This window comes from Leucoraja erinacea, chromosome 31 (assembly GCF_028641065.1).
Source record: "Leucoraja erinacea ecotype New England chromosome 31, Leri_hhj_1, whole genome shotgun sequence".
Lineage (NCBI taxonomy): Eukaryota > Metazoa > Chordata > Chondrichthyes > Rajiformes > Rajidae > Leucoraja > Leucoraja erinaceus.
The window spans coordinates 1170340-1188796 of record NC_073407.1 but is presented as its reverse complement, the minus strand read 5'-3'; the positions used below and the strand labels follow the sequence as shown (position 1 = coordinate 1188796).

At 44.9% G+C, this 18457-nt stretch overlaps 1 protein-coding gene across 1 annotated transcript in view; it reads right to left on the bottom strand.

Annotated features, from left to right (window-relative positions):
* The window catches only part of LOC129711818 (protein Niban 2-like), a 197195-nt gene that overhangs the window by 65894 nt on the left and 112844 nt on the right, over positions 1 to 18457 (bottom strand). Inside the window, exon 5 of the mRNA XM_055659753.1 lies at positions 14868 to 15035. Within this exon, the coding sequence (XP_055515728.1) occupies positions 14868 to 15035 (168 nt within the window). The remainder of the gene's footprint in view (positions 1 to 14867; positions 15036 to 18457) is intronic.

The following is an 18457-nucleotide window of genomic DNA, read 5'->3' as shown; positions in this document are numbered from 1 at the left end:
TGATTAATATACATGCATACAAGAATGAGTTTACAAGTATACCCGAACAGTCCGAGTGAATCACGGTATGGCTATATCATGGAAGGGTCTGTGGTGACTCTACTAGTAAAACAGCTAGTCCCACTCTGTTGCTCTCTCATTACAGCCCTGCAAGTTCTTTCCCTTCAGGTAATTATCTTTGTCCCTTTTCTAAGTTATGATTTTTCCATCTCTGTCTGTGCATTAATGACCCTAACCACTTGCTGCGTAAAAATGTTTGTGCTCTTATTGTTTATGGTAATCTTTATTGCCTGTTTTTTGGCCCTGTCAACAATTGAATCAGTTTCTCACGAGTTGCACTGACTGTTCCCTTCATGATTTCAAATAACTCATGAAGATCCCCTGCCCCCCAGCCCCCCAAACACCTGCTTCAAGGAAAACAACCACAACTTTACCAGTCTATCCACCAATTAAAAGTTCTCATCCCTGCAAGCATTTGGTAAATCTCTTACGTGACCTCTCAGAAGTAATTAAATCTTCTCTAAAGAATAACACCTAGAACTTGACTCAACATTCCAGCTGTGTCCAAACCAGTCTTTCTTGCTATTGTATGTCATGCCTTTATTTATCCATGCCTTGAGTGACTGACCATTATTTTAAACAATGTCCCCTGGTTTTAGAAGCTTCATCCATAGGAAACATTAACCCTGTATCTACTCTGTCAAGCATCATAAAAATGTTGTTAAATTCAGAGATCATTCCTAATTCATTTAACTCAAGAGAGTTTATGGTCAGTCCTGTTATTTCTCCTCATAATCTCAGGAAATAAATTTGGAGACCCTTTGTATGTTAGACTTATACAGCACGGAAACAGGCCTTTTGGCCGAATTCGTCTAAACCTTTCTTATTCAAGTACTTGTTCAAATGTCTTTTAAATGCTGTCATAGTCCCTGCCTCAACTACTCTGGCAGCTTGTTCTATATACCAACCTCCACAGTGCGAACTCCATCATCAAGTTCGCTGACGACACCACTATTGTGGGACGTATCACTGATGGGGATGAGTCAGAGTATAGAAGAGAGATCGAGCAACTGTCCATATGGTGCCAGCACAACAACCTGGCCCTCAACACCAGCAAAACCAAGGAACTGATTGTGGACTTTGGAAGGAGTAGGATGGGGACCCACAGCCCCGTTTATATGGTTGAAAGGGTCAAGAGCTTCAAATTCCTGGGCGTGCACATCTCTGAAGATCTTTCCTGGTCCGAGAACACTAATGCAATTATCAAGAAAGCTCATCGGCGCATCTACTTCCTGAGAAGATTACAGAGAGTCGGTTTGTCAAGGAGGACTCTCTCTAACTTCTACAGGTACACAGTAGGGAGCATGCTGACCGTTGCATCGTGGCTTCGTTCGGCAACTTGAGCGCCTTGGAGAGGAAAAGACTACAAAAAGTAGTAAACACTGCCCAGTCCATCATCGGCTCTGATCAGTCTGAAGAAAGGTTTCGGCCCGAAACGTCGCTTGTTTCCTTCGCTCCATAGATGCTGCTGCACCCGCTGAGTTTCTCCAGCATTTTTGTGTACCATCGGCTCTGACCTTCCTTCCATCGAGGGTATTTATAGCAGTCGCTGCCTCAAAAAGGCTGGCAGTATCATCAAAGACCCACACCATCCTGGCTTCACACTCATCTCCCTGCTACCTTCAGGTAGAAGGTACAGGAGACTGAAAACTGCAACAACCAGGTTCAGGAATAGCTACTTCCCCACAGCCATCAGGCTATTAAACCTGGCTCGGTCAAAACTCTGATTATCAATAACCCATTAACTGTTATTTGCACTATCAGTTTATTTATTCACGTGTGTACATATTTATATTATGGTATATGGACACACTGATCTGTTTTGTAGTAAATGCCTACTATGTTCTGTTGTGCTGAAGCAAAGCAAGAATTTCATTGTCCTATCAGGGACACATGACAATAAACTCACTTGAACTTGAACCGCCCTCTGAGTGAAAGGGCTGTCTCAGGTGAGGAGGAGACACACTGTGATGGATGTTTGTGTAAATTGGGTTGGTGTGTGTCTTGGTTCTTTTCTTGTATGGCTGCAGAAACCAAATTTCGTTTCAACTTCATGTGAGGTTCAAATGACAAATAAAAGGTATTCTATTGTATTGTATTGTATTGTATTTCAAGTTCCTATTAAATCTTCCCCCCTTCATCTTAAACACATGTCCTCTTGTTTTTGATTCCCCAACTCTGGGTAAAGGACTGTATGCATTCCCCTCATAATTTTATACACCTCTGAGAACCCCCTTCAGCCTCCTGCAAGGATTAAAGTCCTAGCCGACCCAAACTCTCCCTATAGCTCCCTCAGACTCTGGCAACATTCTCGTAAATCTTCTCTGCGCTCTCTCATGCTTTGCATTTTCTCTCGATTGCAAGTATATTTTTCCTTGGATGGAGAGACCAGACCTATACACAATATTTCTACTTTAGTTTCACCAAGATATCCTCACTCATACTCAATTCCACTTGTATATCCGTTTCTCATTGTTTGCTGTACCTGCATGTAATTTTACTTCGGAGTCACGTGAGTGACTACGTGGGGAAGAACCCGCTCAGCGCGCATGCGCGGCATTAACGCAAGCAGTGCAACAGCGGCTGCAGTGGGAGTTAGGCTCTCCCGCTACAGAATGAAACGGACCGTCAGGTGAGTACCCTGAGGTTGGGTTTCTATTACAGGGGAGCCTTTTTCTGCTTGTGTTTTACAGGCAGAGAAAAAGGCTCTGGAACAAAACTGTCCCCCGTTTAAGGAGGAACGTTTTTCCGTCGGGAGGGGGGCAGCAACAGGCGGTAGGAGCATTTACCCAGTGTTCCGCTATTCCCCGACACCGTGTCGAGCCCAGCCTGCTATTACCTGAGCAGCGGGCTGGATGCATAGCCACCCGAAGAGGCATCCGGCAGGTGTTCCCGATTTCGGACGGGACGTCTCTCCACCCGCACGGGGGGAGAGAGAGCCGCCTGAGCCGCTGGAGCGGCTCTCGGAGCAGGTGCCTGCGAGACGCGCTGCTTGAGGGGCGCTCTCGCTTCTACAAGGCACAAAAGCTCTAGAAGTAACAGGCGGTAGGAACAATTACCGGGCGCTCCGCTATCCCCATCACCGCGCCGAGCCCAGTCCCGCTAGTGCCTGAGCTGCGGGCTGGATGTTCATCCGAAGAGGCATCCGGCCGGTGGCTTCCGACCCGCATGGTAGAGAGACAGCTGCCTGAGCCGCTGGAGCGGCTCCTGTAGCAGGAACTCCTGCGAGACACGCTGCGTGAGGGGCAGTCTCGCTGGAGGGTTCAGGCATCCCCTCCACAGTGCCTAGGCACTGCCCATCGCTTCCTCCTTAGTGTGGTTAGCTTTGGGGTGACCAGTGGTTGGGCTGGTCATGAAGAGGGGTCACTGGCTGAACAACATTGGGAGTATGCTTGAGGTACAGGATCAGGAAGAGCTGCGGGGTGTGGCCGCTATGTGGCTCCACCATTAGCGAGATGGCTTTTCAGTCTCAACTGATGGCCAGCTTACTACCTGTTCTTTCAAAAATCTCCAAGACAGGTAGTCATGAGGCGTTGGATTTCATCACGCTTCCCCTAAATTGCATTTACTCAAAGTGGCCACCATTTTGGGGGGTACATTGAGCATCGTTTTTAAAAAAAGCCAAAATATCAAAAAATGAATTTGATATCCCTGACGTTGGCTATCATTTTCGCATGCTCTTCCAGAGGGTCACGGTAGTATGGCAAAACACCTGACCAACTGTTCGCAATGCTCAGCAACTTCTCAGGAAGTTATAAAACCTGCCCTCAACTCAAACATTTTTACAGGACTGTGAGAACGCCGACCTCACAACCACAGATCCTGCTGTCTGGCTAAGTTACCAAACCAAGCCTAAAAAAGTGGACGAAGTGTCCAAAATATCGGCGCAAGAGGTCTGGAATGAGCACCACACGTAAACCAGTCAGCAGTACCTCAAACGCGTCCACCAGGAGGGTCCACCTCATGGTACTGGTGAAAGCTCGGGGCCTGCATGCCAATCCCGTAAGCCTTTCAGGCCAAGGCCCAGAGCAGGCCCCATGGAAAATGCGCACCCCCCAACACCACCACCACGTCAGACAACGTGCAAGACTCGTTGGACCGGCAGGAAACAGAAGAATACCTATAACCATGGAGGTAGGTGGGTCTGGTTCCTACCAACGTATAGAAAATAGGGGCTTAATAATAACAGGGGGAGATTACACCTGTTTTAAGAAGCACGGGAGTCTATCACGAGTGATCAGTATATACTCAATGGCTTTAGTGGATACAAAATACAATTCATACTAGAAAAATTGCCACCAGTTCAACATTTACCCCAGAGGGTATTTTCCCTCTCCGTTAAAGAAACGAGAGGGACAAGCTGTACTGGTGAGACTAATTACAAAGGGTATCATGGGAAACATGAACCCTTGGAATTCGTATCAAATATTCGTAACTAAACCCAAAAAGATGGTGGATGTCGCATCATCATTGACTTAACTTCACTGAATATGTTTGTTAAGTATGTACATTTCAAAATGGAAACGGTTGTTACTGCCAAACAACTAATTTCCAAAGGATACTTCATGGCAAGCATTGATCTTAAAGATGTTTACTATTTAGTACCATTCACAAGGATCATCGCAGATACCTGAAATTTACCTGGAGGGGGCAGCTATGGCAATTTAAAGCGTTACCCAATGGAAAAATAGGCAAGACCATGGAATTGACTATGTTAGCTGTATCAGCTACCAAACAGTTATTCGAAACCCTGGGATTGTCTTACATCCAGATAAATCTAAGTTGAAGCCATCCACTATCATGGACTACTTGGGCTTCACAATTAATTCAATCTACGTGACTGTAACTTTGCCAAGAGACAAAACAGTTGAATTGGCACAATCATGCAACAATTTAATGGTCCATGTACTCCCAACTATTCGACAAGTAACAGAGTAATTGGGAATATGGTAGCAGCATTTCCGGCTACACAATTCAGACCTTTGCACTGTCAAAACTTACAAAGAGCAAAGGTACAGACACCAAAATGACATACAGCTCATTATGATCGTGTCATGAAGTCACCCACTGAAGCAATATCATAACTACAGTGGTGGGCAAAAAATGTTAGGCATAATTTCAACCTATTATCATCACTAACAAGTAGTTGGTTAAGAAGGTTCAACTGTTGGGTATAAATGCAGGAATAGCAAGATGGATTCAACAGTGGCTGTATGGGAGAAGCCAGAGGGTAATGGTGGATGGCTGTTTATCAGGTTGGAGGCAGGTGACTAGTGGGGTGCCTCAGGGATCTGTGTTGGGTCCTTTGTTGTTTGTCATGTACATCAATGATCTGGATGAAGGTGTGGTAAATTGGATTAGTAAGCATGCAGATGTCATTAAAAACGGGAATAGTCCCCGAGGATTGGCGTGCTGCGCATGTTGTTCCATTGTTTAAAAAGGGTTCTAAGAGTAAACCTAGCAATTATAGACCTGTTAGTTTGACTTCAGTGGTGGGCAAATTAATGGAAAAGATGCTTAGAGATAATATATATAAGCATCTGGATAAACAGGGTCTGATTAGGAACAGTCAACATGGATTTGTGCCTGGAAGGTCATGTTTGACTAATCTTCTTGAATTTCTTGAAGAGGTTACTAGGGAAATTGACGAGGGTAAAGCAGTGGATGTTGTCTGTATGGACTTTAGTAAGGCCTTTGACAAGGTTTCTCATGGAAGGTTGGTTAAGAAGGTTCAACTGTTGGGTATAAATGCAGGAATATCAAGATGGATTCAACAGTGGCTGAATGGGAGAAGCCAGAGGGTAATGGTGGATGGCTGTTTATCGGGTTGGAGGCAGGTGACTAGTGGGGTGCCTCGGGGATCTGTGTTGGGTCCTTTGTTGTTTGTCATGTACATCAATGATCTGGATGAAGGTGTGGTAAATTGGATTAGTAAGTATGCAGATGATACCAAGATAGGGGGTGTTGTGGATAATGAAGAGGATTTCCAAAGTCTACAGAGTGATTTAGGCCATTTGGAAAAATGGGCTGAAAGATGGCAGATGGAGTTTAATGCTGATAAATGTGAGGTGCTACACCTTGGCAGGACAAATCAAAATAGGACGTACATGGTAAATAGGAGGGAATTGAAGAATACAGTTGAACAGAGGGATCTGGGTATAACCGTGCATAGTTCCTTGAAGGTGGAATCTCATATAGACAGGGTGGTAAAGAAAGCTTTTGGTATGCTAGCCTTTATAAATCAGAGCATTGAGTATAGAAGCTGGGATGAAATGTTAAAATTGTACAAGGCATTGGTGAGACCAAATCTGGAGTATGGTGTACAATTTTGGTCGCCCAATTATAGGAAGGATGTCAGCAAAATAGAGAGAGTACAGAGGAGATTTACTAGAATGTTGCCTGGGTTTCAACAACTAAGTTACAGAGATAGGTTGAATAAGTTAGGTCTTTATTCTCTGGAGCGCAGAATGTTAAGGGGGGACTTGATAGAGGTTTTTAAAATGATGAGAGGGATAGACAGAGTTGATGTGGACAAGCTTTTCCCTTTGAGAATAGGGAAGATTCAAACAAGGGGACATGACTTCAGAATTAAGGGACAGAAGTTTAGGGGTAACATGAGGGGGAATTTCTTTACTCATGAGTGGTAGCGGTGTGGAATGAGCTTCCAGTGGAAGTGGTGGAGGCAGATTCGTTGGTATCATTTAAAAATAAATTGGATAGGCATATGGATGAGAAGGGAATGGAGAGTTGATCATGGGGAACCAGGATATGGCGGACCAATTGAATAACTACTTTGGTTCCGTCTTCACTAAGGAAGACATAAATGATCTGCCGGAAATAGCAGGGGCCCGCGGGTCAAAGGAGGTGGAGGAATTGAGTGAAATCCAGGTTAGTCGGGAAGTGGTGTTGGGTAAATTGAATGGATTAAAGGCCGATAAATCCCCAGGGCCAGATAGGCTGCATCCCAGAGTACTTAAGGAAGTAGCTCCAGAAATAGTGGATGCATTAGTAATAATCTTTCAAAACTCCTTAGATTCTGGAGTAGTTCCAGAGGATTGGCGGGTAGCAAACGTAACCCCACTTTTTAAGAAGGGAGGGAGAGAGAAAACGGGGAATTACAGACCAGTTAGCCTAACATCGGTAGTGGGGAAACTGCTAGAGTCAGTTATTAAAGATGGGATAGCAGCACATTTAGAAAGTGGTGAAATCATTGGACAAAGTCAGCATGGATTTACGAAAGGTAAATCATGTCTGACGAATCTTATAGAATTTTTCGAGGATGTAACTAGTAGCGTGGATAGGGGAGAACCAGTGGATGTGGTGTATCTGGACTTCCAGAAGGCTTTCGACAAGGTCCCACATAAGAGATTAGTATACAAACTTAAAGCACATGGCATTGGGGGTTCAGTATTGATGTGGATAGAGAACTGGCTGGCAAACAGGAAGCAAAGAGTAGGAGTAAACGGGTCCTTTTCACAATGGCAGGCAGTGACTAGTGGGGTACCGCAAGGCTCAGTACTGGGACCCCAGCTATTTACAATATATATTAATGATCTGGATGAGGGAATTGAAGGCAATATCTCCAAGTTTGCGGATGACACTAAGCTGGGGGGCAGTGTTAGCTGTGACGAGGATGCTAGGAGACTGCAAAGTGACTTGGATAGGCTGGGTGAGTGGGCAAATGTTTGGCAGATGCAGTTTAATGTGGATAAATGTGAGGTTATCCATTTTGGTGGCAAAAACGGGAAAGCAGATTATTATCTAAACGGTGGCCGATTGGGAAAGGGGGAGATGCAGCGAGACCTGGGTGTCATGGTACACCAGTCATTGAAGGTAGGCATGCAGGTGCAGCAGGCAGTAAAGAAAGCGAATGGCATGTTGGCTTTCATAGCAAGAGGATTTGAGTATAGGAGCAGGGAGGTTCTACTGCAGTTGTATAGGGTCTTGGTGAGACCACACCTGGAGTATTGCGTGCAGTTTTGGTCTCCAAATCTGAGGAAGGACATTATTGCCATAGAGGGAGTGCAGAGAAGGTTCACCAGACTGATTCCTGGGATGTCAGGACTGTCTTATGAAGAAAGACTGGATAGACTTGGTTTATACTCTCTAGAGTTTAGGAGATTGAGAGGGGATCTTATAGAAACTTACAAAATTCTTAAGGGGTTGGACAGGCTAGATGCAGGAAGATTGTTTCCGATGTTGGGGAAGTCCAGGACAAGGGGTCACAGCTTAAGGATAAGGGGGAAATCCTTTAAAACCGAGATGAGGAGAACTTTTTTCACACAGAGAGTGGTGAATCTCTGGAACTCTCTGCCACAGAGGGTAGTTGAGGCCAGTTCATTGGCTATATTTAAGAGGGAGTTAGATGTGGCCCTTGTGGCCAAGGGGATCAGAGGGTATGGAGAAAAGGCAGGTACGGGATACTGAGTTGGATGATCAGCCATGATCATATTAAATGGCGGTGCAGGCTCGAAGGGCCGAATGGCCTACTCCTGCACCTAATTTCTATGTTTCTATGTTATGGTATGAGTGCAGGCAGGTGGGACTAAGTTCGGCACGGACTTGTAGGGCCGAGATGGCCTCTTTCCGTGCTGTAATTGTTATATGGTTATAAGTAGTAGATGTACTAACCCAGAATCATCGTTACCACTTACACTGTGCATTAATTATGTACAGATGTTGGGTGACTTTTATGGTTTAAAAGCATATGCACAAATATGCATCACTTGCATGTACGGTTACAAATAGATAATACTACGGTGGCAGCCTACATTAACCATATGGGCGGCATAAAATCGGTATCATGCGACAAGTTGGTCAACACAATTTGGCAATGGTGTGTCGAAAGACATATTTGGCTATCAGTAACTTACCTGCCAGGTAAGCTAAATACAGTGGCAGACACCAGGTCACGTAAATTTAATGACAAAGGATGTTAAACCCCAAATAATTTGCAAAAGTTATCATGCAATATGGCATGCCAGATATCGATTTATTTGCATCAAGGCTAAATCACCAGGTACCTATGTATGTCGCTTGGGAACCAGACCCTGAGGCAGCAGCGGTAGATGCGTTCGCGCTGGATTGGGGAAATTCTTCTTCTATGCATTTCCTCCCTTCTGCCTCATCAGTTGGAGACTACGCACAATACAAATGGACTCTGCTTCAGGTATTTTGATAGTACCCGACTGGCCTACACAGCCATGGTTCCCAAAACTCCATGACATGGTTGTTGAAACTCCGATGGTATCCCCAGTGACCCAGAGTTATTAGCACCCGGGCACAAGCCACCGGTGCCATGAAAATCAAACTCCTGGGTTGCAGATTCTGCACAAACCACTTCTGGGACTGGGATTATCAGAACAAACCATCAACACCATGTCAGCATCCCTTCGAACATCCACTAAAAAACAGCACTTGTCCAGCATCAAGAAATGGGAGAAGTACTGCTTGGATAAAGGGACCATCTACTCAACCGCTATAGTTACCAACGTTCTGGAATTCCTGGCAAACCTTCACCACGATGAAGGACTCAGCTACAGAGCCATCAACACGGCTAGAAGTGCCATGCCTGTCTATTTAAAACCAGCTCCAGGACAACAGGCCATGGGGTCCCACCCGCTGGTGGTCAAACTAATGAAGGGTATTTACAACTCTAACCCCCTAGACCAAGGTACACCCATACATGAGATGTCAGTGTGGTCCTGACATACCTCAGGGGATGGCCACCAGCCAGACCCCTTAACCTGGACCAATCTATGCTCAAAACACTCATGTTGATGGCACGTATCTGCACAGAGGGTCCAATCACTACACCTATTGCTACTGGACAACATGATCACAGCTCCAGACCAGATCTGTCGTTATCCAGCGACTGATTAAACAGAGCAGACCAGGAACACCTAATCCAGACGTGGAATTCCGGGCTTACCCACCAGAACCATGGTTATGTGCCATGACCCACCTACTATCCTACATAGACACAACCAAAATATTCGAGGGAGATGAAAAGGCTTGTGGGTCAGTCATAAAAAACCTTATGGTCGGGTGACGAGCCAAACCATTGCAAGATGGCTCAAGCAGGTGCTAAAAACTGCTGGGATAAACACTAACATGTACAAATTTTATTCCACCAGGGCAGCATCCATGTCGATGGCTAAAAGAATGGACATGCCTATAGACCACATCCTGGCTACAGCAGGATGGTGGGGGGGAAAGACCGTTCAGAAATTTTATAATAAGCCGTTGGCAAAACCTGTTTTATTTGCAGTAAAGATTTACAGACTGCAAATATTTAATTTAAGCCCAGGGGAGCAATTTAATTTCTTTGTTGTTATTGTTTAAAAAATACCATTGTGTTTTTTCTACAAACAGATTCATTGGTTGATTACGATAACACTTCCTCCCTCAAGAACTTCGGCAGTGAGTGAAATAAAACTGTTACACGGTTTGAAATCACAGAGCTTTGAAGTCTTCACGTAGTCACTCACGTGACTCCAAAGTAAAATAGTAAGATTAAACGAGAACTTACCAGTTTGAAGTTTGATCTGTATTTTATGAGGAATTACGTGCCCTCCGCTCCCACCCTCATAATATGGGTCAAACTGATAACATATAACATATAACAATTACAGCACGGAAACAGGCCATCTCGGCCCTACAAGTCCATGCCGAACAAATTTTTTTTCCCCTTAGTCCCACCTGCCTGCACTCGTACCATAACCCTCCATTCCCTTCTCATCCATATGCCTATCCAATTTATTTTTAAATGATACCAATGAACCTGCCTCCACCACTTCCACTGGGAGCTCATTCCACACCGCCACCACTCTCTGCGTAAAGAAGTTCCCCCTGATAACTGATGTCTCCTTTTCTTTACTATGTTTAGTTCAATAACTGTGTCTATCTGTGATTCCACACCGCTGCTTGGAAGTATGCCACGCATGCGCGCTGAGCGGGTTCTTCCCCACGTAATCCCTCAACGTAACTCCTCATAAAATACAGATCAAACTTCAAACTGGTAAGTTCTCGTTTAGTCTTACTATTTTCAGTGACATATGCCTAAGGACATTTAGGTCCCTCTGAACACTTACACTTCACAATCCCTCATGACTTATAAAATTACTTCTTCTATCCAAGTCATTCCAATTAATTTCCTTCCACATTGTATTCTAGCTGCTATGTCCTTGCCCTTTCCATCGGCCAATCTAAATCCAAATGAACTACTCTGTACCCTCCTCATGACCCACAGGTTCACCCACTAATACGCATTGGGAAGTATTAGGTCCTCAGCACATGGAAATAGGCTCTTTGGTTCAACGTGTCATTGCTGACCAAATTGCCTAACTGAACTAGTCCAACTTACCTGTGTTCGGCCCATATACTTCAAAATCTTTCCTATCCATCTACCTGTCTAAGTGATTTTTAAATGCTGTTGGTGCACCCACATCTATTCTACCACTTCCTCTGACAGTTCATTCCACATACCTTTCCGATTCTCGCCTTGATCCGAATAACACGTAATACATTTAAATACGTCATCACTCTATGTGTGAAAAGTTTGCACCTCAGGTTCCCTTTAAATCTAACTCCTCTCATCTTAAACCTATGTCCTCTAGTTTAGACTCCTCTCCCATGGGAATAGCATGTGAACATTCACCTTAACTGCACATAATATTCCAGTTACAGTCTCACCAATGTTGTGTACAACTGTTAACCTGATGACCCACTCAATGCCCCATTCAATGAAGGCAAATGTGCCATTTGCTTTCTTCACCACCTTTTTTTCCCAGCATACGGAATATGCTGCTGAACTAGAGGACATAAGTTTAAGGTGAGATGGGAAAGTTAGCAACATTTTCACACAGAGGGTGAAGGATAAATGAAAGTGCTATTAGAAGAAGTAGTTAAGGCAGGTGCAATTGCAACACTTGAAATACATGGACAGGTACACGGATAGAAAAGGTTAATGGTTATGGGCTAGGCATGAACAAATAGGACTAGCTTGGATAAGGCATATTGGGCAGCGTGGATGCGTTGGGATGAAGAGCCTATTTTGTGTTGTATGATTCGGCAATTCGAAAGTAATAAAAAGATTAACCCGAGTCAGCAGAGATGATTAATAAGGCCAGTGGATGTTGAATATATATATTCTGAAGAAGGGTCTCCACCCGAAACCAATTCCTTCTCACCAGAGATGCTGCCTCCCCTGCTGAGGTACTCCAGTATTTTGCGTCTATCTTATGATTTGGATGTAGGTGGGCCGATTAGTAAATGTGCACCTCATACAAAAGTTAGCAGGTTTGTGGATTACGAGTAAGGTTATCAAAGGAAACAGCGGGATATGGATCCGTTGAAAATATAGGCAGAGGAATGGAAGCTATGTTTAATCCAGACGAGGGTAAAGTGTTGCCCTTGGGAGGGTATTGCAAGAGGAAAGTATATAGCAAATGGAAGGACCTTTGGGAGCGCTGATGTATAGAGGGATCTTGGGATGCAAGTCTATAGCTCTCTGAACATTGGCACACAGGTAGATAGGTGCCTATATCAGTGGCAGCACTGATTATAAAAGTTGAGAAGTCATGTTGCAGGTGTGTAAAACATTGATTAGGCCACATATGTAGTATTATGCTCAGTTCTGCACGACATATACAGTGCCCTCCATAATGTTTGGGACAAAGACCCTTTATTTAATTATTTGCCTCTACATTGACAACCTTATTAGTCTTGCAGCTGCCTGCAATCTTACAATGCCCTCCATAATGTTTGGGACAAAGGACTCATCATTTATTTATTTGCCTCTGTACTCCACAATTGAGACGTACCGGTTTGTAGGTTAATTGACTTGGTATAATTGCAAATTTCCCTAGTGTGTGTAGGATAATGTTACCATGCGGGTATCGTTGGTTGGTGCAGACTCGGTGGGCTGAAGGGCCTGTTTCCGCGCTGTCTCTCTAAACTAATTTTTTTTTAAAGAGCGGCAGGTGCCTAAAACGTACTAATAGCAGAGTGGAAGCAGATATGATAACGTTATTTAAGAAGCATTTGACAGGGGCATGGATCGTGCAAGCAGATGGGGGTGATTTAATTAGGTATCATGATCAGCACATACGTGGTTGGCTAAAGTACCTGTTCCTGTGCTGTAATTTTCCATATTATATGTTACGAAAGGAAAATCACATTTAAGCTCTTCAAGGATATATCCAGTAAAGTAGATGAGAAATAATCAATGGATGTGGAGAATTTTGATTTTAAGGCGGCCCTGGAGAGGCTGGTGCTTACTCACCTGCGGCCCCTGGTTAAACCCTACCTGGACCCCCTGCAGTTCGCTTACCAAACAAAGATGAGGGCTGAGGACGCTATTATTCACCTACTCCATCGCCTGGATAAGCTGGGAGCACTGTGAGAGTTATGTTTTTTGACTTCTCCAGTGCTTTTAGCACCATTTGGCCTGCACTGCTAGGGAGCAAACTGATGAAGATGCAGGTGGATGCTCCATTGCCAGGATCACCAACTACCTGACTGGACGACCACAATATGTCAGGCTACAGAAATGTGTCTTTGACATGGTGGTGAGCAACAGGGGCCCAACGGGAGACGGTCCTCTCTCCCTTCTTGTTCACCATCCACACCTCAGACTTCAGATATAACTCGGACTTGTGCCACGTGCAGAGGTTTTCAGATGACTCTGCAATTGTGGGCTGCATCAGTAAGGGGAGGGAAGTTGAATACAGAGGTGTAGTCAACGACTTTGCAGAGTGGTGTGGGCTGAATCACCTGCAGCTCAACACCGACAAGACTAAGGAGTTAGTGGTGGACTTTAGGAGGAGAGGAACACCCCTGTCCCCTGTCTCCATCAATGGTGTGGATGTGCAGTTTACCAGGGAGTACAAATACCTTAGAATGTACCTGGACAGTAAACTGGACTGGTCGAGGAACGCTGAGGCCCTGTACAAGAAGGGACAGAGCCAGCTGTACTTTTTGAGAAGGCTCCGCTCCTTCAACGTCTGCAGTGAGATGCTGCAGATGTTCTACCAATCGGTGGTAGCCAGTGCCATCTTCTTCGCTGCCGTGTGCTGGGACAGCAGGGCGAAGGCCGTGGACGCCAACAGGATCAACAAACACATCAGGATCCCCAAGGCTGGCTCCGTCCTGGGGGCAGAGTTGGATTCATGGGAGGTGGTCTTGGAGGGGAGGACGCTCCTCAAACTGCGGATCATCTTGAACAATACAGCTCACCCCCTCCATGACACACTGGTCAACTGAGGAGTACCTTCAGCAACAGGCTGGTTCCACAGAACACCATAGGACATCCTTCTTCCCTGTGGCTATCAAACTGTACAACTCCTCCCACTTCTGTCATGGGGTAGGCTGAACCCCCTCCCCCAATCTTTGTACATCCCCAATCCTGTCCACTTTAATTTCATGTTTCATGGCTGTTAGCAGATCCATTTTCCTCGTGGAATAAATAGTTCTATCGTATCATATCATTTTTAGAAGGTATCGCACAGCTTATTGAATGAGGTTTGGCACATGGAACTGTGTGTTATATAGTTAATAGACTGAGAGTTTTTGGATATGGAGCGAATGCTGGAAATCTGGCAAACAAAGCATCTGGTCCTAGATTGGTTGGAGAAGAAATAATCAACCAGTGAACTACCTCTGCAATCCTGTTAGAAAATGAAGACATGAGTAACACTGAGCTTAATTAATGGTGTTAACAATTTGTAGATACCCAACAATCTACTTTCCAGAAAGGAAAAAATGTGCTTTGAAAAAAATAAAAATAACCCGCAGAGAAGACTCACCATTGTTTAGATGGCGCACACAGTCCTGAAAAACAGCATGCCACTTCTGCTGCTCTTTCTCTGATACAACACAGAAGTAGTGATGATGTCCAAATGGATGCCATAAAATGGTGCAGAACTCTGTTGGCAATTTCACAAATGGAGAACTGCTCGCCTTTCCTTTAATTCCTATAGGAGATGAAAAAGAATGATTCTCTCAAATTAAACTCTCTTGCAATGCCATGAACATTTCCATAAGAACAAGGAGCCCCTTCACACCTGCTCCATCAATCAATCAGATCAGTCTGCTCGCAGTCATACATCATGCAATCAGACACTTCGGCCCAACTTTCCAATGCCCACCAAGATGCCCTATCTACACGAGTCCCACTTGCCCTTATTTGGCCCAAATACCTCCATACCTTTCCTATCCATGCAACTCAACACCTTTTCAACACCAATTTAATGGCAGTTCTCTATAATTTTGAATATTCCATCTGAACCTATAACGACCTCTAGAGAAAGTCACTGTATCTTCATCTGTAACAGACAACCCCGTATTCTGAAACTACGGCCCCTCGATTCTCAGATGACAGGAAAAAGCCTTTAGTGTCTACCTGTCAAGCCTGTCGGAAGTTTACACATTCCAATGACATTTTCGTTTAACCCCCACACAAAGCACAGGCCTACTCTGTTCAATTATTCAAAGCAATACGACTGACGTATTTCCCGGCAATGAAGACGCACCCCCATTTTGAGTTGCTAAATTTTGAAAAAAGGCTGGTAGGACATAGAATTTCTCACGTGCAAAAATAAATAAATAAATGGAAAACAAAGAAAGTAACAATTCAATTTGCCCAAGGCTTCCAGATCTCCTCCATTCTGAATGACTGAATTAGTGGGGGGTGGAGGGTGATGGCAGCTGGAGAGATGGTGGGAAAAACGGGAGCACACCGGGACAAGTTGAATCAGTTGTGATCTTATTGAATGACAATACTAGTTCAAGGGACCAATTGAGGTTACTTGCGCTGACACAGGAGGAAGCTCCACCGTCCACTGTCATGTTATCCATCGCCTGCTGACCCGCTCCGCTCTATGATCTTTGCTCTTGAAAGACAAGGACCGGGCAGTGAATGCCATGCAGTGTCACCCAGCGCAGCAAGTGAGGCCATGTCCTGCTCCCGGCGGCAGTCGGAATTTAAGGATTTGTGGGAAGCGGCTGACATGAGCGAGGCAGGCGAGTGGCAGGAGAGAGGTGTTCCGACAGAGATCTCTGCCAGAGGTGAGCGGGCTGGCAGGTGGTGCTGAGGTGGAGGCCGGTTCCGCTGTCCGGTCCCGGCGGCCGGTTGCAGCCACGCGAGCTACTTCTCTCCCCGGCCACAATGCGGTGGCTCCGCGCAGCGTTGAGTGAGTGAGTTGCTGGCATGATCTCCGACCCCCTCCTTCTCAACGCTCCTGCCCGTGCTGACCCGGGCCAGACTCCCCACCCGCTGTGAAAGGAACTCTCCTCCCCGGTGGCGCTGTCCTTTTACAGCCGTTTTCCACTTTACAGCCGCTTCCTATCAGCTGCCAGCAATGAGGGATAGACTAGGCTATTTCTCAGTACAGTAACATCGTTCTTGATGTTGCTGTACTGAGGGATAGCCAAGTCTATCGTTCTTGGCTAACAACCTAACCTTTGGCCTCCAAAACGCAGGTACATTTTCGTGCCTTATTTTTGGGTAAAAAATAGGGTCTTCATTGCCGGGAAATACGGTATTTAATTCTAGGAAACAGCCCAGAAACCTTTCTCTGATGCCTCCACTGCAAGCATATCGCTTGTTAAATAAGGGGAGCAAAGCTGTACACGGTACTCCAGACATGGTTTCATTAAACTGCAGCAAGATTTACCAGTAACTGTTTTTATACCCCACTTCTCTTACAGTAGAGGTCAACATTGTGCCTGGGTTCCTAAGTGTATGTTTCATTAACAAGGCACTGCAGTTTTCATAATTTGTCCAATTAAACAATGTTCTGTTCTATCTATTCTAAGAAGTAATCCACTTTATACCCTGACCAATATTTGCCTGCTTAAACAATTTTTCTCTATTCTTATAATTTGCTTTCCAACTTATCGTGTTAAGATCAAACTTAGTTAAAAAAACATGTTCACTGACCACTTGCACTTGGTCTGCCACGGCCTGCTAGATCTCCCGCTCGCTAACCATTTTATCTCCCCTTCCCACACTGACCTTTCTGTCCTTGGCCTCCTCCATTACCAGCGTGAGGCCAAACACAAGGAAGCTTGGGCAGCTTCCAACCTAACATTCAATTCTCCAATTTTAGGTAACTAACCTACAAACAACCCCCCACCTTTTACACAACCCTCTCTTCCCTGTGCCCCACCGGGGAAAAGGCAATTCTGGATTTGGTGTTGTGTAATGAACCAGATTTGATTCGGGAGCTTCAGGTGAAGAACCCCTAGGAAGCAGTGATCATTATATAATACAATTCAACCTGCAGCTTGAGAGGGAGAAGGTGAATTTGGATATATCAGTCTTACTGAACTAGAACTACTGTTGAACAGAGGTAACTACAGAGGCATGCGGAAGGAGCTGGTTAAAGTTGATTGGAAGGGGAGCCAAGCAACAATGGCAGGCGTTTCTAGGAGTAATTCAGAAGATACAGCATCTTTTCATCCCAAACAGGAGGAAGCGGACTAAGGGTGACTGTGGCTGACAAAGCACATCAAAGACGGCATAAAACTAATAGGAAGGCGTATAATATGGCAAAGATTAGCGGAAAGCTAGAGTCATACAGTAGTCCCACCTGCCCGCGTTTGGTCCATATCCCTCCAAATCTGTCCTATCCATGTACCTGTCTAACTGTTTCTTAAACATTGGGATAGTCCCTGCCTCAACGGCCTCCTCTGGCAGCTTGTTTGATACACCCACCACCTTTTGTGTGAAAAAGTTACCCCTCAGATTCCTATTAAATCTTTTCCCCTTCACCTTAAACCTATGCCCTCTGGTCCTCGATTCACCTACTCTGGGCAAGAGACTCCTTGCATATAAAATTCTTAAGAGGATTGGACAGGGTAGATGCAGGAATAATGTTGCTGATGTTGGGTGAGACCAGAACCAGGGCTCACAGTTTAAGAATAAGGGGTTGGCCATTTAGGACGGAGATGAGGTAAATCTTTTTCACCTAGAGAGTTGTGAATCTGTGGAATTATCTGCCACAGAAGGCAGTGGAGGCCAATTCACAGGAGGTTTTCAAGAGAGTTAGATTTAGCACTTAAGGCTAAGGGAATCAAGGGTTATGGGGAAAAAGCCGGAACGGGGTACTGATTTTGAATGATCAGCATTGATCATATTAAATGGCGATGCTGGAACATTTTCTGGAATGTTTTGGTAATAAGGGCATAGATTATTTTCTAAATTGTGAGAGAATCCAGAAATCGGTGCAAAGGAACTTGGGAGTGCTGGTGCTGGACTCCCAAACAGTTAATTTGCAAGTCGAATCGGTAATAAGGAAGGCAAATTCAATGTTCGCATTTATATCAAGAGGACTGGAATACAAAAACAGAGATGTAATGCTGAGGCTCTTGGTTAAATAAGACATTGGTCAGG